This window comes from Vidua macroura, chromosome 6 (assembly GCF_024509145.1).
Source record: "Vidua macroura isolate BioBank_ID:100142 chromosome 6, ASM2450914v1, whole genome shotgun sequence".
Lineage (NCBI taxonomy): Eukaryota > Metazoa > Chordata > Aves > Passeriformes > Viduidae > Vidua > Vidua macroura.
In genome coordinates, this window is record NC_071576.1 from 35,872,865 (window position 1) to 35,898,946 (window position 26,082).

Here is a 26,082-nt window from a genome sequence, read left to right on the forward strand (position 1 = left end):
AGCCTCTTCTGGGCTTCCATCCTAATGGCCATTTTGGCAGCTTTTGCCATATTGTGACTGTAGGTGTAAAATTGTCTTTGGCTGGGCACTCATAACCTGTAGGAAGCATGAAGAGTTGCAAGTTTTACTCCCATATCCAGTCCTCACAAGACTGACCTTTTGAGTCTAACAGGAGACCCCCAGTTCTGCTGTGCACTGCACACATCTTGCAGGGCTCCTTCATGAGCAACTTAGGGGTACAGCACTCCCCTTGTGAGTCTCGATCCATAATAGGAAAATTCCCCTCAGCTACACAGAACTGTACTGTCTCCCTTGCTTTTCCAGCAGACTCCTGTATTCTGGGAAGGCATCATTTGTCCATATAGGGAGAGACAGAGACCTGCACCTGTCTCTTCCAGAATGGCTGTGACAGGTGTGGATTCTACACGACTTCAGAAACTTGTCTTTCCAACCCCAGTGTGTTGCTAACCTAGTCCTGGGTAGCTTGTGTTGATCAGATGCTCTCTTGCTTGTCCCCTAGGTTTCCAATCCCGCTTGGTGTTTTGTACCATAGACAATGAAATTTATCCAGACTATATGTGCAGGAATAAACCACAACCAGACAACAACCGGACATGTGGTCATCAGCCTTGTCCCCAGACAAAACGGTACGATTTCTTTCCTTCTTCTGGGGTCCTTCTTCCTGAGGTGCTTTTGGAACCAAGAAAAAAGTGACCCTCTCACTTCTGCCCTCCAGCATGGTTCTCTCCAAGGAAGTGCTTCACTTCTAAGAGAAAGCCAAAGACAAAAGATTGGGATGATAACACAGTGATGAATGATGAGCATTTCTGTGTGCATAAGGAAAGGGCTTAATACGTCCTGTGTTCATTTTATAGACCAATTAAATTTGCCTTCCAAAACAGCACTGTGGAAGACAGTTGTCTAGCCCATGTAGGAGATATGAAGCAAATTCTCTGGTTTTTCTTCTCTTGGGCTGGAGCCTACAGAGTAGAAGGTCTGAGCTGGTGTCATTTTTGTAATTTCTGCATTCCCAGTGTCTGTTCCCTTAGAAAGGGATGAATCCTGGAGTCTTTTCATTCTCCAGCATTTTCAAACCCCTTCACCCAACCATTTCCACCTTGTTCCTTACATCTGGCTTCACTTGGCTCTTACTGGACATCGAGAGCTGTAACATGAGCATTAGCTGTGTATCTGTGTACCAGTGGAGGCCTCTGAGAGCACTCGTGTGCGTGAGAGGGCACCTGGGAGCATTTCTGAATACATGTTAGCCTGTAGCTACTTGGTTTAAGTTCTTTAAAACCTTTGTTCTGTATATAAAGGACTTCTTACATCTACCTGCCGCAAGCCTGGAGTCACAGTGGCGCACGAAGCCCTCAGATGAAGAGGTAACAAGCAGAAGGAAGTTACAGAAAGCATAGGAAGGCATCTGCTCTCTTCTGCTCTCCACCTAGTTGTTCACTGAAATCCGTGGGGGCTTTCCTCTTTGGCACTGGTGGTAGAAATGGGTGTTGCTTTGCTTTTGATGCTTGCCAGTGAAAATGGTGGTGGAGGGTGCTGGCTGGTAGCTTTGCTTAGGTGGCTGCACATGCCTCTGGTAACTTGATTCTTAGGGAACTGAGAAAGGGATGATTTCTTCATAGCTTCTGGCTGCCTATTCTTATGTTTTCTCTGGAATCAGGGTAAAGAAGTTCTGGAAGTTTTGTTGGGTTTTTTGTTTTGTTTTGGTTTTGTTTTTGTTTTTTTAACTTACTTATCAAGATAAAGAAAAGAACATAAAGGAAAAGAGAGCATGATCATTTGGGCAATTGTAACATTCGCCAGCATGGCATAGAGAAAGACTTAGAGTTTCTTAAAAGCTATTCTTTTTTGGCATGAGCCCTACAGCAGGCAGAAAAGAGCATGTAAGATGCCATGAGTACAAGGATGTGAGAGATACAATAATGTACACTGAGATATGAGAACTTAAAAGTATCAAAAGAAAAACAGTTGTCCCCCAGCAAGATGCTAATAGCTTAGGACTGGCAATTTTTGCCCTGTGATGAGGGCCCCAGCCTTATGGTCGACCTTGTCTTACAAAGGAAATGAAACAAGGGTCAGAGAAGTCTTGATCTGCAATTGAAGGAAGCTGTGGTTGATACATCTCAACCGTACATTGGCTTTACAGGAGGCAGAATACAGTAGTGGGGGGAAGTTATTCCCATTGGAGCTTTTGAAAAAACTTGATGAATAATTTGTTATAAGCCCTGCAACCACACGATTGTAAATGGCTTCTATTGAATGTATTTGTTCCCTTTCCAAAGAAAAGATTTTATAGTGAAGGCCATTCAGTTTTGGGTTGACATGTGCATCTTTAGCAATAAAGAAGGGTGTTTTTAGGAGCTGGCCATGGCAGAGTTTACTGTGGAATCCTGTTAGGATGTGAATGTGAATTGGCTGGCTGAAACTTGGTTAAGGGGTGGCAAGAGCCAGGCTAGGGAAGTAGCTGGAATTCTGGGGGAGAAAACATGAACTGCTTTCATTCCCTGGCTGGGCCTTACCTGGCTGCAAGGGGACATAGCAGATGGCAAGCAGATCACCAGGATGTTCCCCCTTCACAACCAGTGCCTTTGGACTACACTGCAGGCTGTAGTGTATTTGGGATTTGGGGATGAAACATCACATTGTCTGTGAAGCCAGGCCATGCAAGGTGTGGTTCGAGCTACCCAGCTAGCTCTGAGAAGCTGGGGTGGCCATGGGCAGAGATTTTAGTATCTAGACAGATTGTTTTGTGGACACATTCCCCTTGTTAGCAAGGGTGTATCATTTCTGCAGCAGCTTCAGCAACCAAAGACAGGAAAAAATCTATTTACATTTTTGTGGGCTTTTTGTATGTGTGCTGCAGTTAGAGAATTTGACTGATGGGAGGGTTAAACCACCTTTCTACTGGCCATCAGTGAAAAGTTAAGCACTTCTGAGAGTGTCTGGCATGGTTTATGGGCAGAGTGAGGACTTGGCTTGGTTTTACTGTTTCTGATAACGTCTGGAGTGTAATGTGTGGTTTAGGCTGTTGTGGTTCTTTTGGCTGATCTGGATTGTTTTCTTTGAGCTTTATCTTTCCTTTTTTTTTTTTTTTTTTTTTTTTTTTTTTTTTTTTTTTTTTTTTTTTGATGTTCTATTCCAGGCATGACATTTTTGCAGACATGAGGAGACCAAAAGCCATGGAGAGAGATCTTCCCCTTCTGGGAGAGCTCTGCATTTCCAGAGAAACAAGTGTTTTGTAGCTGGAGATATGTCTCTGGAGTAGGACTAATGCTCTGCATTGCAAATTAAGCTGGGCACACTTGGTCAAATGGGAACTCTCTTCTGATTCTATTCTGCAAAGGGACATCCATCCCTGTTTGATTTCTACAGGGATGTGGCACTGACTCCTCTGTGCCTCCGGGCAGTTTGGCTGGGCTTACTTTTTCTTTTTTTTCTTTTTTTTTTTTTTTTTTCTTTTTTTTTTTTTTTTTTTTTTTTTTTTGTTGTTGTTGCACTTGATTCTGTGACCTGCAGCTGGAAAACGGGAGAGTGGGGATCCTGCTCAGCCACCTGTGGCAGGGGCACCCAGACCCGCTCCGTGTACTGCGTGGCGTTTGACGGCCAGAGCCCGCAGGGGGTGGTGGATGATGCCGAGTGCATGGCCTTCGCCCAGCAGCCGCGCCGCAGCCAGCCCTGCAACGTCCGGCAGTGTGCCACCTGGAGCACAGGGCCCTGGTCTGAGGTCAGTGCCCCTGGGCAGGTAACAGCTTCCTGGTACCTCCTGCAGAAGGATCTGCCAAAGCTTAGGGAGAAAGAGCCAGGCTCCTCTTCTGGGACTACAAAAAGCGTGTGTCCCTGGATAGGTGGCGTGCAGAGGAGCAGAACTTCTCCCTGCAGCCCTCCGATGTCCTCCTATGAACATCCCTGTTCCTCAAAACTGTGCATGTCCCTGCATCTCTGCTTTTCTCATTGCACATTCTCTCTTCTCTGGTCTGCCAATCCTTTCTCCACTGCTGTGTTTTTATCAGACCCCTCCCACACGTGGCACTGACTTGGTTTCTTCACCAGCCAAGCCTGGTGAAGGCAGAGCACCAGAAAGAGAGCTTCTGTCCATCAGCTGAGGATGGGCTGTAGCACACCCTCCTCTGTGAAACAGGAGCTCATGGCTTCTGCCTGTGCAGGTTATTTCCATGTATTTTGCTGCCTCACATCACCAGCCAGGACAGCAATACTCTTGAAACACTAGTGACCTGCTGTTTGCTGTGTGTCTGCACAGGGCTTCTCCAAACACAGCCATGTGGTGCATTTTTGATGCTTGTGTGCATTTATATCTGCAGGAGTGGAAACAGCTCAAGCTGTGTGCACTCAGTTCAGCCAGACAGCTTTTAGAAGGCATCTGACATTCCAAGGGCTTCGAAAGTAAAAAGAATGTCTACTCAGCCCCTAAAGTACAAGTGAATTTTCCTCTGTTAGAAGAAGTACACAGATGCTTGCAACATTTGATTTGCAATCTTGTGGTTGCACTTAGCCTGTCTGAGTTGTGCAACAGCACAAAATGCAACTTTGAGGCATGATCACCTAGACTGGAAAGTCCTTCCACCCCCTCTTTCCCCCACCTTGTGAGATGTGAGGTGTGATTTTGAGGTTGTGGAGTAAGAGTGCTGTTTGAGGAAGGCACCAAGGATCATATTCTTACAAATTGATGCCTGAATAATTCATTCCAGTGTTCTCAGAAGCAACTGTGTTTTGTGTACTCTGAGTTAAAAGGTTACTCTGCTAAATGAATGGCTGAAACTCAGCTAGGAAGCTCATCTGAAATGATTCAGACTGTCCCCAAGTTAATGCTCTCTGTAAGACACCTTGGTAATTCATGTAGAAGTAGGTTGGATTCCAGGAAAGACCACTGTGAATTTAGGAGGGCATTGGAAATGTCACAAACTAGTTACTGGTATAGAAGTTGTCACAGCTCCATGCTGTTAAAAATAGAGCACAAGGTCTTCAAGCAAAAGACATGAGCAACATAAGAACTTAACCTTTTACCTTCCCTAAAATTCTTCACCTTGCATTGGTTTTAATCAGATGTAAATAACAAGTTTCCAGATATTTTCTACCATGTTTTGTTCTCAGTGTATTTTGCAGTGTCTGGCATTTTTCTGATATTTTTCTAAATTCATCTGATATTTTTCTAAATTCATCTTCCACATCTCCTTTGGGGAGAAATCAAGAGTAAGTGTATGAATAGGCCAAAATCATCCAGTGAGCTCCAGATCTCCCAGACCCTATCCCATGTTTCCATGCCTTATTGTCTCCTCTACAGCATAAACAGCTACTCTGCTAACTCCCACCCCAGAAAATTACTTTAATGATAGCTGGTTCTTTCAGGCAGTCTCAAAATGGTGCTCTTCTCTAGTGATAGGGAGTCTAGCCTGGAACTGCAAGAGGAAACCAGGTGCTTCTTTGTAATTGTTGAGCTCCTTTCTGCAGTGCTCAGCCAGCTGTGGGGAAGGAGTGCAGACCCGGACTGTCACCTGCAGGACGCAGCAGGGCTCTCAGGCTCAGGACTTCTCTTGTCTAATGGAGCCAAAGCCATCGGCCACCCAGCCCTGCCTTAAGGAGAATTGCATCCAGGAAATCGGCTGGCACGTTGGAGACTGGGGTCTGGTGAGCACCTCGCTGTCATGGCTCCAGAATTACTTGTATTGCTGTGCTCCTCACAAATAAGCTTTGATCCAGGCAGTCTGCACATTGACTGAGGCTGGGAGCAAGGGCTGTTTCATTACCAGCCCCTTCGCTCACAGTTCTGTTGTAACTGGCACTAGTAATGCTCCAGTTAATCTGATGCCTGCTTTGTGTGCAGCTGCTACAAAAATAAGTCCTTCTGAGGGGAGATTATCGTTTCAGTGACAGTGGCAAAATGCAGCCAATAAGCTGAAACAATCCACTCTTGCTGCTTGTTCTCAATTCTTTGCTTCATTGCTGTGATCAGCAGAACAGCTCTCAGCCCAAGTTTGGCTCAGAGCTCTAGGCTTCAGAACTGGTCATTGCACTTGGTGATATGCTTTAAAGTACATTTTTGTAATGATTCAGATAAACTGTGCTTCAGATGGATTAATCCTGTCTTTGTGGTGGAAGCCAGACTGTCTTCAACCTGGGAAAAGTATCAGAGGGTACAGATATGGATAGATCCAATGCATCAGGTGACTTCCAAACACATTTTTAATTTCTGTGCTAGGCAGACCAGCTTGTTTTGAGCTAAAACATGTTACATATGATTCTTCATGAGATATGGGCCAAGTTTTAGGTACAGATAAAGAAGTTTCACATCTTAATCTGATCTTTCTCCTGACTTTCTGATATCAGAAGGTCTCCTATCCATCTCTCTGAATTAGAGTGAAATACTCTCCTAATGTTTATAGAGCTTGCCATGAGCCGTGTGGGTTGCACAGACACCTCATGCTATCCACTCCTCTGACCAGCTGGTCCCTCCAATGAGGCAAACTCCAATTCGCTGCTTACAAGAAAGCCGCTAATTTGCTTCCTAGTTGTAATTTGTTGTTCTTGAATGCAAACTGACCCACCCACAGCTGGTAGATCCCCAGAGAATTGAGGTGCCTTTATGCCTTCAGGCTGAAGTGATTCTCTCCAGTTCCCTCACACACCGCTGTGGGTAACAGCAGCTCATCTGGATGTTACAGGCTGAGTGTGGCACAGAGCCTAATGCTTCAGGGCTGGGTGGAACATCTGGTAAAATGGTTTAAAGTATGGTTTTCTAATTGTTCAGATGATTCCAGCTGAAATATCATTTGCTTTTTCTTGGTGGAGGAGCTGTGTTCAGCCTGCAGCTAATCATGCAGCTGTTCCCCACTTCTGATCTGTGGGGTTTCTGCATTCAGCCTTTGCTGCCTGCTCAGTGCCTTGTCTCTGTGCCCAAGTGTTCCAAGAGCTGCGATTCAGGCATCCGGACACGCCAGGTCATCTGTGCTGACGGCGACTCCAAATTCTACAGTCCTGAGACATGCAAAGCCATCCAGCCACAGAAACCAGCCACCCTGGGTAGCTGCAACACACAGCCCTGCTACCTGCCACAGCGTGAGTGGTATTGCTGCACACCCAGCTTTTCCCAACATGCTTTTGCTTAGGAGCAGAAATTCCCAGCTCTGCACCAGCTTATGTTCTCAGCTTTTTGCCTGCCTGTCTCCATCCTGTGATTTTGCCAAGGTTATGTGCACAAAGCATCTTCAGAGTCCCAGTACCTGTGCTGTTTGAGATGTATGCAACAGGCTTGGGAACAACACTGTGTGTTGGTGTGTGTCCATTTTGAATCCAGTATTCTATAATGGCTCATCCAGTGTGTGCTGCAGACTGATCTCAGGACTCCCAGTCCAGGAGGATGGTAACTTGGGCAGGCTCAGTAGCAAAAAAATGTAGCCTACACTCATCCCTCTGTGGACTGGCTCTAAAGGATTCACAACTTTTCAGAACATTTTGCTTCTTGTCTGTGTCTATTCTCTATGTCAGAGCTGCAACGCTGACTTTTGTCTGCTTGCCCGTTGTAGGTCGCTTGTCCTGACAATCCAATCGAATCCAATTGCTGCTCAGCAGCTATTACACAAGAGGAACAGAAACATTTTCATCAACTTTTGTCTCCTGCTGACTGCTGGATGTATTTGCAATTATTAGAGCACAGTGTTGGACTAACTGCACCCATTTTGTGTCTGTGTCTCTTTGCAGAGGTCCCCAGTATGCAGGACACTATGGGATACAATGTCACTCGCCAGTCCCTGCTGACGCGTTACAACCCAAACAGCCCTGCCCCAGGTTTGGAATTTTTTTTTTTTTATTTGGGGTTTGATTATGGGGTACTTGGAATGGGCTGTGACAGGGAGAGGGGTCATTCTTTTCTCTGTTTCTCTCTTTTTTTTTTTTTTTTTTTTTTCATGGGCTCCTAGAAACTCAAGGAGCCAGGGACAAAATGTAGATTCTTTTACACCAACAGTGAGCAGTATTTGAATCTATCCAAGCAGAAGACTCTGTACAGGATATGGATCCCAGGTTCTGTCAGCATGACTTCAGTGCTGGCTGGAAGAAATTATGCGCAAAGCAGATCATAGGAACAAGAAAGGATGATGTGAAAGGACCACAGCAATGTGGTTTCTCATGGGACAGCAGGAAGAATGGTCAAGGCAATGAGCAAAGTACCTCAGCCAGATCAGGAAGAGTGGGCCAGAAGACACCCTAGATGTGATGCAGAAAATCCTGCCAGGTAGCCTTGGGCAGGTGCAAGAGAGCAGATAGGAGGAAAGCTGACCAGATTTTCATGCAGCTGATGCCTGCTGCTACAGGCTAACAAGTTAGGACTTCCAGATGCAGAGTAGCTGTGGCTGAAAAGCATCCTTTATTTCATACCTTGAAATGCATGCCTTGAGTTCTCTCCCCAGATTCTGATGATGGAAGGATGCTCCCTGGGAACACCATGATCCATAGTGCCTCAGGGAATCAGCACATTCCATCCACCAAAGACCACAGCATCAACTTGTTTGCTGTCCACTGGGAGCCCCAGTCCCGCTCCCCAGGTTCCCATCGGCTCAGCTTCTCTCAGGATCCCCCTGCAGGGACTGGCTCCCAGGACTGCCACCAGAGCCCACATGGCTGCTGTCCAGATGGGCGCACTCTGGCGTCAGGCCCTCTGGGGAGAGGCTGCCCTTTCAGCACCTGCCACCAAAACAGGTAGCTGGAAGTAGATAGGCCTGAGCAGGGAGGCGTTGCCTTTCCTGGCAATGCCCTTCCCAAATCTTGCAGCCCATGCCTGTTGACCAAGCAGGTCAGGTGTTACTGCAGCCCTTCTGTCTGTAGGTATGGCTGCTGCCCCGATGGAGTATCGGCTGCCCAGGGTCCAAACAACATTGGATGCCCACAATATTACCATGACATTCGAACGAGACAAAATCATCCCACTGTGACCACTCCAGCAGTAAGTACATTTGCTCTTTGCATTTTAGGAGTTGATCAGATACGAAGATTCAGATTTGACCCTGCTGACTCACATTTTGGATTCTATTGGGCTTCATCTCTGCCAGTAATGCTGAGGAACCAATACTCGAGGCATGTCAAGCCCTTTGGCCCACCTTGCTCCTCCTGTTCAGTCTGGAGCATCCACCTGCAATCCTCTACAAGCAGGGTACAGAGCAAGTGGTGGGGAGATGTCTGAGAAGAAGAAGGCCATCCTATGTAGACCTGATTGAATAATCCTGAGTAATCAAATTTCTGTTGGTCAGAAAATTGCTATCCAGTTTCTAGGGAAAAAAAAAGGGAAAAGCATGTCTTCTATTAATTCTTCTTTTGTTTGTCAACTGTGCAGATTAATTCAAGGTGGGGAGGTGATCCCTCCCATAGGCTGGGCTGCTTGGTGGTGGCAGCAATAAGAACTAGCCTGCTGCTGGGCTGCTTAGGTGTCCCTTGCAGTGCAAGCCCCAGCTCCACGGCTGACTGCCAAGTTTCCCACCCCTTCCCAGGACAAAAGCCTCTAGGAGGCAAACAAGCAAACAGTGGTGCCTCTAACAGCTCCCTGTGTGCAGCTGACAGCTTGCACATGGTGCCTTGCATGTGCTGCTGTCCTCATGTGTGAGATAACTCTTGGCTTTCCATTCCTGTCTCCAAGGCAAGCCAAGCCTTGTCCCAGCAGCACCCCTCAGGCGAGTGCCGTGGCTCCGTGTATGGCTGCTGCTTTGACAATGTCGCCTCAGCCAGAGGTCCTCGAGGGGAAGGATGTCTCAATAGGCCCAACTACCGTAAGTGATGTTTTGGCTTATTGGTTTAGAAACACAAAAAGAGTCCAGTAGCATATAGAAGTTTCCTGTGTAGAGGCTCTGCTCTCTCTGAAATGTAGTAAATAATCTCTCTGAAGAGGATTTCTACCTGGTGGTTGGGGCAGCAGAAGCTTGGAGGGAGTGTAGAAAAGCATCCTGAGGATTCAGCTCTGCCAGCTGCTGCAAAAATTCTTGTTGTCCTCTGCTGATAGTTGGACAGAAGTGTGTTTGTGTGATCTCTGTCAGTCTGTAGGACTACTCAGGAATTGTTTGTCCCTGAGAAGACACAGGGACAAATGCAGCCTGGAGTGCTCCAAACCAATTACTCAGGTTAAGGAGTAGGGATCTCCTGAGGAATCAGGACAGTGCTCAGTTTTCAGACAGCCTGTGGACAGGGGAGGAATGAGAACTACATGGGGAAGGAGAGGTCACTCAGGGCTGCGTGGATGCCCTTAGCCAGCAAAGTTCAATCCAGTGCCTGCTGTGCTATGAGGACATGAGGGCTGCTGGGCAAAAGCATCTCTGCTCCTTTAGTGCCCAGCTGTACCCTCTGCAGGCACATTGCTGCTGCAGGGCCTTGCCCTCCTGCTGCAGCACAGAGATTGCTTGGTAGCTGTCCCTGTGGTGCAGCCTTGGGGAAGGGGAAAACTCTCTGGATCCTCTCAGCTGAGCCACAGCTTGACAAAGCACCTCACAGCCAGAGCCCTGCACCCAGTATTTGTCAGCATGTGGCTGTGATACCCGTGGCTCCGGGTTTGTAGATACTTTGGGTCGTGCTCCTCTTTATATCAGTGTGCAGGGGTATTCTGTAATGCACGAGTCTTCTTCACAGCTGGGTCTAAGCCACTTATTTTGTGCAAATGGCAGCCATGTGTCCCTTGCAGGAGAGGAAGCCCCAGAGACTGCTTTGCAGTTGCAGAATTCTCCAAACAATCTAGTATCTAGATTCAGAAATGTCTCTGAGGATGGTTCTTCCATCAGAGGAAAAACTGAGGCAAAAATAAACATGTGAGCAGTTTCTCAGTTTCAAAGCACAGCTGGGTAGGACACCCAAGTGTCCTACTTTCCCACCTGCCCTTTGCCCACTGGGCCATCAGATAAATCATCTAGGTAGGCGACTTGAAGCCCCTGGACCTTTGTGCTTTGTGACCCTCACATCTCCCTCTGTTCCACTCTTTTTGGTAGCATACCCTGTCATGTGCCTGCTGCCCAGTGCCCACGGCCCCTGCACCAACTGGACCACTCGCTGGTACTTTGTGGGAGTTGTTGGCAAATGCAACCGGTTTTGGTATGGCGGCTGTCACGGCAACAAAAACAGCTTTGCCTCGGAGGAGGAGTGCATGAGAGTGTGCCACAGCTCTGTGGAAGTAAGTCATCTGGAGCTCCAGCCCTCTCCTGGCACAGAAGCCCTGCAACACCAGCAGACTGGCTCCAGTTCTCACACAGGACGTGCTCAGGGTCAGCAGCAATCACCCACAAGAGAGACTGCAAGTCACATCCAAGAAGAAAGAACCTATGGGGCTTCCCTCCCCAAACAAGACAGCCACAGCTGGAGGAGGGACGTGCTGCCAGAGGCCTTGCCAAGGACTGATGTGCTGGAGAGCCAGCGCTGGGACACCCAGCGAAGCAGACTGGACAGCCTGGGCCAGCTGCACTCCTGGGAAACAGCCATGCCTAGGCTGGACAGGCAGAGCAGCAGTGGCCAGCAGGTGCTGCCCCGGGAAGGCAAGCAGTGGCATGAAGCTTTTGGAGCAGGTGTTTCTGTGACAGAGGGATTTGGGCACCAGGAGTCTGCAGACTTGTTCCCAGCACAAGCTCTGCACAGGTGATGATTTCCACCCACCCCTCCCCCCTGTTCTGCCAGCTCATTGTGAAGCATCAGTGCAGCTTTCTCTGGAGTGACAATGTTGCCCGAGCTGGGACTAACTAACTGGGAATACCATGTGATGGATTAGCTACACATGTGGCCCCTTGGTAAATCAAGTTACTGTTATTCAGGCCCTGGCATTATCTGCCTTCTCTTTCCTCACACACTCCCTGATCTCTAACAGTACTGAAAAGTGTGAAAAGACTACAGAATCCTGGGATCTCTGTCTGGGAGGCCTTCTTACACTGTAAATGAGACTCCATAGGTGTTTTTCTTGTTCTGACCAACAAATTTAGCTGACACTCTGACTTCAGAGCCTTTATCTCAGCACTGCATGGAGCAGCAGTGGGTTGTTCTAGGGAAGACTTTTAAGATGCAGACTTTGGGCCAAGATCCAGACAGTGTTACCCTGAAAATCAGGAGTGTGTAGAGCTAGATCTAAACATGTCTGCACTGGATCTGTCTGTCTGGTGAGCTGTACCTTGTCCTTTCAGAAGAGAGGGGTTACAGGGCTTTCTTCCAGGAGATACTGTAGCATTCAGTCTCTCCAGAGCAGTCTTTGCTGTATAGGAGAGGGCTCCCCACATTGCCCAGTGCATCTGCTCAAAGCTGAATGGGCAGCTGGTCCTGCTTTGCCTTGTGGTTGTAACTCATCGAGAATCACATGAGAGGACACAGGTGAGGAGGGCAGCAGAAGTGCCAATGGAATCACTTTCTCTTTCAGAACAATCCTGGAGGAAGCCAAGCCCTCTCTTGTGACAGCAGTTGTGGGACAAAACATTCAGCTGGTCTGCAAGACAGGCGTGTCCCCACTCTCCAGAGTGGAGTGGGTGAAGAACAGCCGACCAGTCTTCTCTGACAGGTGAGCTCAGATCCCTTCATTGTAGAGCAGATGGGCTCCTTGCTGGGCAGAGTGCCAAATATGCAGGCCAAAAAGGACTGTCATGGTTTCACCCCAGCTGGCAACTCAGCCCCACAGAGCTGCTCACTCACCCCTGGTGGGATGGGAGACAGAATCAGAAGGGTAAAACTGAGAAAACCCATGGACTGAGATAAAGACAGTTTAAAAGATAAAACAAAAGCCATGGGCACAAGCAAAGCAAAACAAGGGATTCATTCATCACTTCCCACGGGCAGGCAGGTGTCCAGCTGACTCCAGAAGAGCAGGGCCCCATCGCACATAACAGTGACTTGGGAAGACAAATGCCATCACTCCGAACTCCGCCCCCCCCCCCCCCCCCCCCTTTCCCCAGCTTTACATGCTGAGCATGATGCCATATGGTATGGAATATCCCCGTGGTCTGTCAGGGTCAGCTGTCCCAGCTGTGTCCCCTCCCAGCTTCTTGTGCACCCGCAGCCCACTGGCGGGTGGGGTGCAAATGACTTGCAGTAAACACTTCTCAGCAGTGGTGAAAACATCAACACTGTTTTTAGCACAAATCCAAAACACAGCCACATACCAGCTACTGTGAAGAAAATTAACACCATACCAGCCACAACCAGCACACTTTTTTTAAAAAAGAGATATAAAGAAGCCCCCATATTCAGCTACTATCCACCTGCTCTGTGCATAGCAGAAACAGGTACAGTCTACACCAGTAATGAGATGTAGGCTAGAGTTATGGGGCAGAGCAAGTGCTGTCTCATAACACTGGTGGAAGGCACTAGTGGAAGCTAGTGGGTAGTGATACAGAAAAATATTGCTTCTTTTGGGTTTATCTTGGGGCAGCATGAAGCCCAGTACTTGGGGGTGAAACTTGCAGCCTAATAATCCAGAGTTCCTCTGGCTGAAAATCTCTGGCACTTTTTTTTTTTTTTAACTACTTTTAAACCTGTTTTTCCTGGGAAGTCTGTTTCCAGTAAGTCTGTCTGGAGCCAGTCAGTCTTTTTGTGTTTTGAAAATCACAGTTAAGAAAAGCCCAGTTATGCTTTTCTGTTTGTAGTTGACTGCTGGAACTCAAGCTCCCCTCTGGAAGGGCAGTTTGCCTCTTTATGGGAGAGGGTTACTGAAAGCAGTTCCCTGTTTTCCATCTCAGTTTTCCTCTCTGTTCCTGACCTCCTTTCTGCTGCAGTTATTGCCCCTGCCTGTGACCCGTCTGTGGTCAGCAGGGTTTTGGTTTTTTCTGAGCCAGGGAAGGCACTACATGGGGGTGGTTTGCGTAACATCAGCCTGGGCTGGCCGCTGTGCCCTGGCGGGTCGCTGTGGGTGGCCAGGGCAGGCAGCGCTCCCGCACGTGTTGCAGGCACACCTACCAGTCCGACAGCTCCCTGGTGATCAGCCACGTCCAGCCCGAGGACGCTGGCACCTACACGTGCCTCACTTCTGACGGGAGGACGGAGAGACGACAGATTCAGCTGCAGATCACAGGTGAATTTATCTTCTGCCCAGGACCAGAGAGGTAACTCGGGGCTCCTCATTATTGGTTACTGACCATCAATGGCTCAATAAAGCCAGCTATATGAGGAAACTTCCTCTGCTGCCAAGAGGGAGTATGGAGGCAGCAGGGCTTCTTTTGGTATTACCTCATGATAAAGTCTTAGCCCTAAAATACTTTCTCCCCTGCAGTGCCATCCCGTAAGTGGAGTTGTGGCTTGCCTGTAACTCACCCCGTTTCTATCACAGCAAGCATGTCTTCCTCCCTGAGAGCCATCAGCTGCCTCCTGATCCAAAACATAACTGCTGGTTCATTTCTGTTTTGTGCTTTGCCCAAACAGGGCAACCCTGCTGGGTAACAAATAATTCCCTGTTCTGAAAAATGTGCCTTATTTCAGAAACAAAACCAAAAAAATTAAAGACTAGTCTCAAAAGCTGGGCCAAAAAGGCACCCTGTAGCCTTCAATCTCTGAAGTGTGCTTTGTCACAGCAATGGCACATGGGGCAGAAGGCACTGTGGCCTAAGGGATGTTGCAACAAATTCACTGACAGAGGAGAAAAAGGAGTCTAAAATTGCTTGCCTGCAGGTCTTTGACTCTCATTAGTAGACAGCGCAGTTTTACTGCACTAGTCAGCCAAAAAGCAGATGGCTGAAGGGCTCTTTGGCTCCAGTTCAGCAAGCTCTCCCAAGCTCACAGAAACCCTACGCAAGAGGTCACAGTTAGAAGTGTCCTTTTATTCATATATGGCCTTTTGTTTTGAATAGAGTACCAGAGCAGTGTTCTGGCAGAGGGTGAGAGAGGTCGGGTCCTTCAGGAGGCAAACCAGCAGCGCCGAGGGTTATCCAGAGGCAGGCAGCTTGTGCAGGCAGCCGGCTCCTCTGTGCGTCAGCAGCTCACGTACAGGTAGGTTCACCTACAGCAACAGTTTGTCCACTGCGCCCAGCTGATGAACCATATGGCATCTCTTCATGTAGAAAAGCCAAAGACTGGAAAGGTCCTGGGTCAGCTGTTCCAGGGCACAGTTGGGAGGGATACATGACTGAACTGCTGAGGCTGGGAACAGGAGAAGATCCCAGTCACAAGCTGTCTTCTCTCCTCCCAAGGGATCTCTTGAAAGAAGCATACTCTGGGCAAAGATGCACAGGGAAGCTGGCAGCAAAGGAGCTGGGCTCAAACAAAAGAACTCTTGAGGCAGCATCCTTAGCTGTTCATGTTAGTGCAGGCAGAAAGAGAAACCTGTTCTGAAAAAAAAACAAAGCAAATAGGAGCTGCTTAACTAGCACAAAATAGACATATGTATATTGAAAAAAACTTCAGCTCCTTCAGCCTCCACTAATTAATTTAAAATGTTTTGTGAACAAACCAGTTTGACCCAAAACTGTCTCCTCACCTAGTGGTATTTTTTGTTGCTTCTTGTGTGTTTTTTAATTGCTTCTAGGCCCCACAGAAATGAAGGGGGACAAATTATTTTTGCCTTAAATGAAGCATGTTGGGATTCCAGATTAAACAGGGCCATGATCTGATCTCTCTCTTTTTTTGAGTTTACAGCCTAAAACCCAGGCAATTTGCTGAACTCTGCAGCAATCTCCTTAGCTGCTTCTGCCTAAAAGCAGTAATAAGCGATTCATTGAATTAAGAACACTGAATTAAGGCTCTTTGGTTTTATTTTTTGAGATCAAGAATTCAGGTCATAGAATGGGGGTAGGGTAGATGACATTTTATTTAACTGTGGGAACATCATGGTTTAGTTCCCTTCTAAGACAGTGTTTAGCTGTACTTTTAAGAGAGCAAAGAATATGAGATGAGTGTTGTGAGGACATGACCTCAAACTTTCTGCTGCATGTAGTGGATGACCAGCTCCTGGACCTTGTGCAGTCAGGGGATTGCAACAGGCTCTTCACACCCTAAAAAGGCTCATTTCTGTGTGCCAGATAAGCACCCAAGGGGAAGCTTGCTCGGTGCACTCTTTAGGACTTAGTGCTGTTTGCCATGTGTTTACATTGTTAATGCTTCCTCAGCTGTTATCCAGAGGGTTGTTATAAGGGTTGCTGTCTGTAAATTAAGCTGGGTGACAGGAGTGCAGCACCAAGCTGTGCTGAACTGGAGCAGGATTTTATAGAGGCTGCTCTTTTCTGAATGTTGGGAGAGAATGTTGGTAATGGCAAGCATCAGAGCTCTCATAAGAGTACAGAGAACTCCCTTTGCCATTGGAGGTAAAAAATAGGGCCTGTGATTGATAAAGCCTCGTGCTGAAGGTCAAATGCTGAGCAAGAAAGTTTCTACATCTTTTGCTGTGCTTGTAAACTTTGCAGGTTGAAAATGGATAAGAGCGAGCCCACAGTAGTGGATGCCAATGTTGGGGAGAGAGTCAGACTGCCCTGCACAGTGGAAGCATCACCAGCTCTCACCATTGAGTGGCAGAAAGATGGGCAACCCCTCTCCTCTCCCAGGTGAGCCCCCAGGCAGCTTCATGAATCGTTCATGAGAAGAGCCCTCCTCCTAGCTTTTCCTTCCCTGTCTCCTTTCTGAAAGAACAGAGCTGTTGGCCATGCAGCAAGGGTCTGTCTGGCTTTATGCTGTCCAGCTTCCTCCATCAGGGCCAGGCCGTACTGCTGACCTGCCCTGTCCTCCCTCCCTCCCTCCCAGACGGAAGTTTGAATGTTGAACCCTTGAGGGAGCAGCTGTGACACAGGGTCTACAAGTGAGCCAGGGCTCAAATTTATTCAGCTACAAGATTAGCAGAAAAAGAACACATGGCTAGCAAATTTGCCAAAAACCAGCTGGTCAGTGAGCAAGGGCAGAGGTTCACAGCAGAGAGAGATCAGGGCACCTGCAGTGACTTTCCACAGCTACTGGTGCTGCTCTCCCCTCTCTCTGCTCCCAGAAATCTGCTCTAGCAGCAAGTTTTTCCAGAGTCTTATAGCATCAGTGCTGGGATTTGAGGACTAAAGGTTGCATTACAACCCCTGCAGCATTTGAGCTGCTAAACCTTTGCTCAGTGGTTCTACAAAGTTGTGCACGAGGCTTAGCTTCATCTCTGCTGGCTGGAGTCCCATCCTGACCCAAGCACAGGCTGAGGGACATGCTGGCTTTGTTCCCCAAGCACAGGCTGAGGGACATGCTGGCTTTGTTCCCCAGGCACAGGCAGCAGTCGGACGGGGCCCTGGTGATCAGCCGGGTCAGCTCTGAAGACATTGGCTTCTTCACCTGCATTGCCTCCAATGGACGTGACCGCGACCAGCGCCAGGTCCTGCTCCGACCTCTAGGTACTGGGTGGGTGGAAGCACGCACGGCTCGAGTGCACAGGAGTGGGGAACAGGGAAGGCTGTGCAGGGCCAGCGTGAGTTCCGTTGCTGGCTGTGCCGCTTTGCTTCACACCTAGAGTTTAACAGGCATCCTGAGGACAAGGGAAGAATGAATTTTTTTACCCAGTGATCATCTGCACGTGTCCAGTGTATCGTGGTGCTCCAAGCAGCTGGGAAAAGGGGATTGACAGCACAGTGACTCTCAGGGTCTTGTTTCTGGGACATTGGTGTGGGATGAATATAAAAGCAAGAGAAACTAAGGAGATGGTTCTTCTGTGCATGTGACATGCATGTGTCCAGCTGGAGGAAAAAGTTCTTTGAGACCTCTGTTACTTGTCCTTTCTTGGGCCAAAGTCCTAGGAAATCCACATTCCCCAGAACAGCAATGGCACAGCCTCAAACATGCTGTTTCAAGGCCCAGGGGCTTGTAGCTCATTATGGGATGTGTTGGACTTTTCCCATGAGTGAATGCTCCTACTCCCAGGGGGAGTGTGGCATTGTCTCCCTGCTAGTGATGATTTCCCTTCTGGTCCAGGAGAGCTGAGGATCACTGGTCTTCTGCCAAGCATCATGGTACCCGAGGGAGGGACTGCTCAGCTTCATTGTACAGTGACTGGCAACAATGTGAATATAAGGTGGTCAAGGTGAGCAAAAATGAGATGGAACTTCCCTTTCCTTCTCTTCCCAAACCTCATAATTTACCCTCCAAATACTAATGCAGGGTGCCTGCAAGGTATGGCAGAGACCACAGTTATCAACCCAACTAGTATCACCTACCCTTTCTTAAAACAACTTGGATGTTACCCAAAAATCCTGGGCAAGATCCCTGTGAGGTGTGGGGGTCAAGTTCATGTTCCAGCCAAATAAGGAGAAAATCAGACATTAAACTAAGATTTCCTGGAGTTCAGAAGGGCTCTGTGCTGGAAAACTAGTGACATGAAAATAACAAGAATTAAAATGAGTAATCAGAGGAAAAGTTTTAGTTGCTTTTTAAAAAACCCTCTCTGCTTAATTGTGAGACATTTTAGACCTCTTCTCCCAGCTTCCTGTTGCAGCAGTTCTCTCCATTTACTGTCAATGGGAGCAAAGGAGATTTAGAAGCATTTTAAAGTGAAAACTATGTCCTCTTATCTTGATAGTTTACCAGGAAACTCTGAATTTGTGCAAGTGTTTAGTGAGGGTTGTTTTTCCGGTTTGAAAATAATCAGTTATGCTTTGGAGCCTTCTTACAAACTATCCAGAGAGAAGGATGGGTAAATGTTGAAATTCCAAGAGTTAGGACTGAAGTGGGCCATCTCACACACAGAGCTTTTCTTCTTTGCATAAGTTTGGTATTTGAGCTAACAAAATGATGCATGTTTCAGAGTTGGAATGAAACCCTTTTCAGTGAAACAAATTTCATTTTGTTGGTAACTAGGAGTTCACAATTCAGGCAGTTTTCCAGCTGGGCACAGATTATTCCAGGAGGGACTGAACAGACACAATCTTGCTGTTTTTTTTAAACAAACTTTTAAAGGGAGAGGAAAGAGGACGCATTGTTCACTACCCTATATACTCGTCAAGCAATATGTGCTGCTATCAATGCCAGCCAAACAAGTACTGCCAGACCACAACCTGGAGAGAGGGAAAGGCACATTGGATTTTCTCTTAGCTCCTCAAACCTCAAGAATGTGTGCTAGCAGAACGGGCAATGTCTTTGCACAGAGCACACAGACACAGCTACCTCCCACGCAGACACTGGGCAACGGATGCAGACTCGCTCAGGCTCATGTTACCACCCAACTGCAGGGCCAGGTTGTGCAAAAGATTTCTTCCTTCCTGCTGAACTTGTAAAAATTCACCAGTTTCACAGAACATAATTTTCCAAAGAGCACAGGGTGCTCCTTTACCACCCCGGGTGGCAATAGTGAAATATTTTGTTTTTCACCACAGGAATGGAGTCCCCATGCGGGGGGATGGCCACCACATCCACCTGTCCCAGGATGGAAGCCTGACTATAAGCAATGTCCAAGAGGCTGACGAGGGATCCTACACATGCAGCGCCTACAGCAGCAGCAGCTCAGTCAGTGCCAGCTCGGAGGTGAAGGTGCTGAGGAGCCAGCCTAGCAGTGAGTACAGCCCAGCCTTCCTGCTTCTCCCAGCACAGTGCCCGGCCCCTGGCCGCTATCGCACCCATTGTGTGTGCCAGTCCAGCACCAGCCTTGGGCTTTGGGGAGCAGCAGGAGCCTCTGGGTCATGCTGCCTCAGGAGCCCTGCTTTCCATGGACAGAAAAGCAGGATGCTGGAAACACCCCCAGACCAGGGCATTGGGAGCCTAATTAACTTCCTGAGGTCAAAATGCCATAATTGCTTGACCAAATGGTCGCATGATTTGTAGTTGGACTTTGGACACCATCCAGCCATCTTTACATAGAGGGTAGATAGTCTCTCCTCTCCCTGGAAACTGCATTTTCCTCCTGTATCTCACCAGAGGTGTCTGTTTCATCTTGAAACTCGTTGTCTCCTTCTTGATGTTGGACTAAATTTAGAACTGGTGGGGTGGAGGAAGCAGGAACGTGCTGTGTCTTTTGGGAGGGAATAGCAATCTGAGGAAAAATTTACAGCTGATTCCCCCTTTGCTTGGCTACAGCTACTGTGAGTCACATTGTGGACCCGAGCAGAGAGTGTGTGGACCAGCCCCACCTTGCCAACTGTGACCTGATCCTGCAGGCCCAGCTCTGTGGTAACGAGTACTATTCCAGCTTCTGCTGCGCCAGCTGCGCTCGCCACCGCCCCCAGGGCAGCCCCCCGCACCCCCGCGGATGACAGCCACCACCACAGCCACGGTGACCAATGACAAGACTGGAGGTCTCAACTCTGTTCTTTTACTGCATGGGACAGTTCTAGGAACTCTGCCCTGCTGGAAAGCCCAAGAGGGTGAATTGAACAGCGTGTAGTGAGTGTAAATGCTCAAAGGTGGAAGACCCATCACCCTCAGGTTTACTGTAAACTCCTTTTCCCCTGTATGCCTTGCTGTACCTAATCCATCTCTTAAAAGTAGCTGCTGTCATTCACAGAAATAAGATGATAGTAGGGATGTGAGGATGATGTGACTAGAGAAGGCAGATGACCAGCATGAAAGAGGGAGAGACCAATTCTTCATACAAGCAAGAGAGTAGTGCTCTTAAATACATAATCTCTGAAGTGTTTGAAGATGGGCCTGAACCATTTCAACTGAAGCACTAATGAGCCATGAACATTTGTTCCTCCAATGAGCATTGCTGAACAAGTGCTCCTGGGGAGCACTTTCCATCTAAATGTAAAGGACTCTGGCCATGAGAAACAGCTTGATGCATATAGAATTAGCATTCAGGTCCTAGGAGATTACTGGCTCTCAGGATGCAGTTGTAATGTCATGATACTGTAGCTGTTTTATTCCAGCAGACCTTAGACAAATTTCTAGTAGGGTCAGTTTGGTTTCTACTTGACTGCAATCAGCTTTGGAGTGAAATGCAGAAGCAAGGCTTCACATAAAGCTTAAGACAAATAAAAAACTACTTTGAGCCCTTCCTGAACACTAGGGGTAATTTAGGTGAATATACCAACACTCTTACCTGTTCTGAGATGCTGCAGTTTAAACAGCATTCTAGGAAGGCTCAGCAGTTAATCTTTTTCCCCTGAGCCAGAACTGTGCAGTTCTGGCATGCTGAGTTTGGGCAGGGGCTAATAATAAACACACAGAAATACATGTGTAGGGGCATTTCACTTGCCAGAACAAACCTCCCAAGGATCTGCTCTAGTCTCAGTTAAAGCCAGAAAAGCCTGGCTCTGCATGTGGCCTGGGCTGATGCCTGCTGCTACAGGCTAACAAGTTAGGACTTCCAGATGCAGAGCAGCTGTAGCTGAAAAGCATCCTTTATTTCAAGACCAAAATGGAGTGGCAACAAGTGTGCATCTGGGGCTCTGAAAATCTCAGGCATAAGGGGTGGGGAGGTGAGATTATATTATATCATGTTAAACCAGGAAAGGCCTTGGGTATCTTCAGTATCTCAAAACGGAATTACTTCTGAGCAAAAGGATTTTTTTACAGCCTCCACACTACTGTTCTACCCTAGCATCAGCCTTGACAGTCCCCTTCTTCCTCATTCTAGACTTGGATGGGTTGATCGTAATTATTAGCAATATTACCCATGTATTATTTGCATAGATGTAGGTATAAACTGGTGTGTAGATATTGATGTTTTGGTTGGGGGAATGGAGGATTGGGTTCTTTTTACTTTTGTCTTCTACTTGTGTTACTTTAAGTTTTTTTAAGAAATGCAGCTAAATCAGCACTGTGCTCACACCACTCTCCTCTCCTTCACTCCTGACTCAGGACCCATCAGGTCAGCAGCAAAACTCAGGTGTAAATTGCCAGGGTTGGCAGCCTAGAACTGGTTTGTACTCTAAACACAGTAAATCAGTTCACATGGACCTAAAGATAAGAATCACTGACCCAATGGCTGCACTCTCATCAGCACAGGTATGGTTCAAGACTGGACACACTGCTCTAGGATGTGAACAAACAGAAAAGTCTACAAGCAATCCAGTACAGGAGAGACAGGTGACAGTCACAGCTACTTGGGGCTGGGTCCTTCTGTAGTCTGATAGATTCTGTTTGCTAGGAAAGACAAAAATACTTATTTTGCATTTAAGACCCTTTAATTTGATTAGGGGAAATTTCCTCTACTGGACTGCAGGGCAGGCATTACAGTATAAGGTTTGAAATAATTGGATATTTAAGAACAATGAGATGGTCCTGAAAATATCCAGTTGTGTTTGTACATGTTTTTCCATTTAACATCTCAGGCCAGCACCTTTTTCTCTGTGTGTCTGTATGGGATATTTTACCATTTTAGTATATGATATGATTTTTGCCAGAGACCAGGGACTAATCAGAGACTCTGTAAATTCCAATCATTTTGAAGCCCTCTCTGTTCCATGTGTGGCATCAAGGGGTAGTCAGGCTCTGCTCAGGAGCATGGTTGGAAATGGATTGTGGATGTGTCAGACCCTTTTGTCCCAGAGTAAGTAGCCAGTTCTGTAAAATCCCTTCCTAAGATGTCAGAGGCTCTATTTTTAGAATATTTAAATATTCTCTGTAGTCAGCTGTCATTTAAACTCTGTGGTTATGTAAGATGGGGCCAGGAAGTGCTTTCTCCGGATTCCTGGGGGCTGTAACAGCCCCCTACCTGATGATGGGCAGGACTTTAACACTGGAAGTGCTCTGGCTAGTGGAGCGTTTACAGTGACCTCCTTTCAGCTGCACAACCATGGCAGTAAGGGTGGGTTTGACAGGCATGCAGCTCCCTGCTGTAAATCCATGCCATCAAGTTAATTAAAGGATCTTTGCATTTATTCTGACAAGATCAGCTTCTCCCTCTCTGTAGTACCACTTAACCACCTACTCAAGGTTTACTTTTTTTATGTGAGAATCAAGACGTTCATTTTCTTCCCTAAACAATGGGTTGTAGGAAGTGCTTATGTCCAGGGCAGGAGAAGGGTGTAGCTATACTGGGCTGTTTTCAGCCTGATCTTGGGGGCCTTACTGTGAAAGATACATAACTAACTGCTTTCTTTCCTACTATAAATGTCTGTAAATACTTGTTTGGTTTTTGAAAGCTGAAAAAAGCATTGACACCAACTCAAATCCGATAGGGAGTGTTTGCATTACTATTCATACCATACTGAACACAGGTAAGATTATCTGTAATGTCACAAGTTGTAGTTTTCTAGACTGTCACTATAAGACTCACTGTACTTGCCTAGAAATAGAAATTGCTGGCAAGCTCAAATCTGAGGGCTGACAAAGGGAGTGTTTCTTCCCCTTCAGCTTAGGGAGTCTGACTTTTTTCCTTGTGTCTAAACTAACGTGGTGCCCGTAAGAATGTGGTAAGTCACAGTAACAGGTTAGATATCAACTCGCTGGAAGGACATATGGCTCTTTTTAACAATAGGGGAAAGAAAGACTTTTCCTTTTTGCCATTACTGAATGTTATTGAATTGTCTCTTTGTAAATATTCAGTGATAGAAAATACAAACCTTGCAAACCCAGAATCTGATGCTTTCAGTAAAGGCCTCTATTTTAGAGCTTTAAGTGTTTATGCATCACAAGGCTATTTTGAAATTCAGTTTTAAAGTTCAATGCAACCTAACAGGTTGTAGAAAATGAGAGGTGTTAAGATATTATTCTTAAGCCGCTAGGTCGGCAAGCGGTGCTCATCCACATCCATCTTACACGACAGAAGATACCCAGAAGGGCAGATGCTGAAACTGAATTAGGGTGGGAAATAAGTCCCTCACAGACAGTGCTTCTACCACCAACATTTATTTCTGTTAAAGCAGATTATAAATCATCAGTACAAATATATATAACTTACATTTGCTTGTAAGGCCAAAGTTTAAAAGTAAAGTTAAAATGAGATGGTTTTCACAAGTCACCAGAGGCAGAACCTGGACCGGTTGCAGCCTTAACCACAAGGTTTCACGAATCAGTGGGAAAAAATAAAACCAAAGTTAAAAAACTCTAAGAACTATTGACAGACAAACATAAAATGGTTTCCCAGGCAGCCCTAGGATGTAGATATGATGACAGTAAGTTGTCACAGTAGTGTTAGAACCGATAGATTAAGACAAAGAAACTGCAGCAATATATGAAAGGAAAAAAAATCCATACTATATAGAATATGTAGACTGATTCCAATAAAAACCAGTAAATTCTCCCCATGGTTTTCAAACCATGACAATACTGTTCTTTAATTTTCTTTATTTAAAACTACGATATAATGACTTATTGGTTGTGATTGTTGTTGCAATATGCTACTTACAATGAACAGATACAAGAACAAGCTAGAGCCCCTTTTTCCACCCCCCCCAATATTACTTACTATAAGAATCAGCGATAAATCAATCTTATGTACAATTTCTTACATCCAACCCCCTTGTTTTTTAACCTTTGGCAAGATTACTTACAACTCATACAGCTTTTAATATCCAACTATTTAAAATATTCTAAATGCATAAAAATAAAGATTTTGGCTTTACTTTATTCTTTACATATAATATTCACTTTGTTACTCAAAATGGAAGCTCAACTTTTTCCACGAACCTAGCTTTTGCTAAGGTGATAACATCTCACCCATATCCACCCACCACCCTACCCAATTTTTCCCTGAGGGGGAACATCCAGGGCTTGCAGGGCATCAGGAGGACACAGGTACAAACATCTGCCTTCCTTTCTGTGAGATGATTGATGTTTCTGCAGAACAGGCTTTGGGACTGGGTGCCTTTTTTCGCTCCATTTGACTTCCAGCTTTCCAAGAGAGGAGGGAATGCAGACCGGGGTGGCTCCAGGATTCCTTTTAAGAACTGCACATTAAATTCTCTGTGTGTTTCCATCCTCCCCATAATTGCTCCCTCTTTCTAAGCCATTTTTGTTTGAAGGGACCGTTGGGATTATCAAAGCAAACTGATCAGAAACAGTCCCCTCTGCTCCCTTTATCCCTCTAGCCTAATGTACAATTTATCTGCCCCCCACAGGACCGCTTAAAGTTCGATCTCGAATGTCTTCTGTAGGTCACTGGAGAAGGGGTTGGTGGGGGAGGGGTTGGTGCGCTGCTTTGCCTTGCCCTCCAGAGCTGCCCACTGCGCCTCAAAGGGGTCGACCTGCGGGGCGGGCGCGGGGGGCTGCGAATGCTTGTCCTCGGCAGCCCATTTGCCGCCCTCCACGCCGTTGAAGGCGGCGGAGCCGTTGTGCTGCGCGGGCGGGTGGAAGAAGGGACTGGCAGTGGCGCTGCTGCTGCTGCTGTCGTACTGAGGGGCAGACTGCTGCTTCACCAGGCTGGGGGACTGATGCGGGTGGGCTGCTGGAGTGTGGCTGGCAGTACCAAAGACGTTGGCCACCATCTGGGAAGGCGTGATCCCAACCACAGGGACACTTGGGGCTGCATAGGTCATCCCATTTGCTACAGCATAGGGCTGAGCAGGAATAAATGCTGGCTGCATGGGTGGTACCACGCCCACCGGCACAGGCTGAGGCGCAATGAAGGTGCTGACTGGGAAGGCTGGTGCTGACTGGGAGGCTGGAGCGGCTGGAGGAGGCTGGAGCAGTGGCTGTGGGGCTGGGGCTGAGGTTGGCTGCTGTTGGGCTCTGACAGTCTTTGAGACTTCTTCCAACCAGCGGTCTGCCTCTGAGGGAGTACGTCTGTGATTTCCTTGGAAGAGACTTGGTGAGGCTGCACCTGAGGAGGTGCTGCTCCATTCGGTGCCTGGGAAGAAAAGCATGGGCAAGTCACTAATATTTCCACTCCTCATCCTTTTATTGGTTAGAAAGACTGGAGAGTGTACACAAGAACATACAGGCCTCCTCCTGACATGACTGAAAGATGCTCCCACCATTGGATGTGCATCTTTATGCATCCACTGTACTGTTCTGTTCTAGGAAGACATTTGTCAAGATGACGTAGGTAAGAGCTTCTTCACTAAAGTGCAGATTTATGGGGTTTCTTCTTCATAGCAGACATCTAAGACTTTAGGGTACACAGGAAAGCTGCTGGCCTGCACTCATAACTTGGTGGCAATGATCTAGTCCATAATCACTAATCCCCCTAACTGGAGAGTATCAGTTTCTGAATGCACAACTCAGGACTGGTGGACTTGGAGCACAAAGGTCTAAGAAACTGTTCTAAAGACAAAGTCTGGTGCTCTTACA

General features: G+C 47.1%; 2 protein-coding genes across 16 annotated transcripts in view; one reads left to right on the forward strand and one right to left on the reverse strand.

Annotated features, from left to right (window-relative positions):
• The window catches only part of PAPLN (papilin, proteoglycan like sulfated glycoprotein), a 61,971-nt gene extending 37,551 nt beyond the window's left edge, over positions 1-24,420 (forward strand). Inside the window, exons 11-28 of the mRNA XM_053981350.1 lie at positions 521-647; positions 1,320-1,385; positions 3,535-3,742; positions 5,485-5,661; positions 6,933-7,089; positions 7,732-7,818; positions 8,439-8,727; positions 8,854-8,971; positions 9,659-9,788; positions 10,992-11,631; positions 12,398-12,535; positions 13,917-14,041; positions 14,814-14,952; positions 16,362-16,499; positions 17,188-17,315; positions 17,890-17,998; positions 19,287-19,462; positions 19,984-24,420. Coding sequence (XP_053837325.1) covers positions 521-647; positions 1,320-1,385; positions 3,535-3,742; positions 5,485-5,661; positions 6,933-7,089; positions 7,732-7,818; positions 8,439-8,727; positions 8,854-8,971; positions 9,659-9,788; positions 10,992-11,631; positions 12,398-12,535; positions 13,917-14,041; positions 14,814-14,952; positions 16,362-16,499; positions 17,188-17,315; positions 17,890-17,998; positions 19,287-19,462; positions 19,984-20,159 — 3,128 coding nt within the window. The 3' untranslated portion in view covers positions 20,160-24,420. The remainder of the gene's footprint in view (positions 1-520; positions 648-1,319; positions 1,386-3,534; positions 3,743-5,484; positions 5,662-6,932; positions 7,090-7,731; positions 7,819-8,438; positions 8,728-8,853; positions 8,972-9,658; positions 9,789-10,991; positions 11,632-12,397; positions 12,536-13,916; positions 14,042-14,813; positions 14,953-16,361; positions 16,500-17,187; positions 17,316-17,889; positions 17,999-19,286; positions 19,463-19,983) is intronic.
• Positions 23,685-26,082, reverse strand: part of NUMB (NUMB endocytic adaptor protein) — a 90,637-nt gene continuing 88,239 nt past the window's right edge. For all 15 annotated transcript variants that reach the window (XM_053981353.1, XM_053981359.1, XM_053981352.1 and 12 more), the window contains one exon: positions 23,685-25,639. In XM_053981353.1, coding sequence (XP_053837328.1) covers positions 24,918-25,639 — 722 coding nt within the window. In that variant the 3' untranslated portion in view covers positions 23,685-24,917. The remainder of the gene's footprint in view (positions 25,640-26,082) is intronic.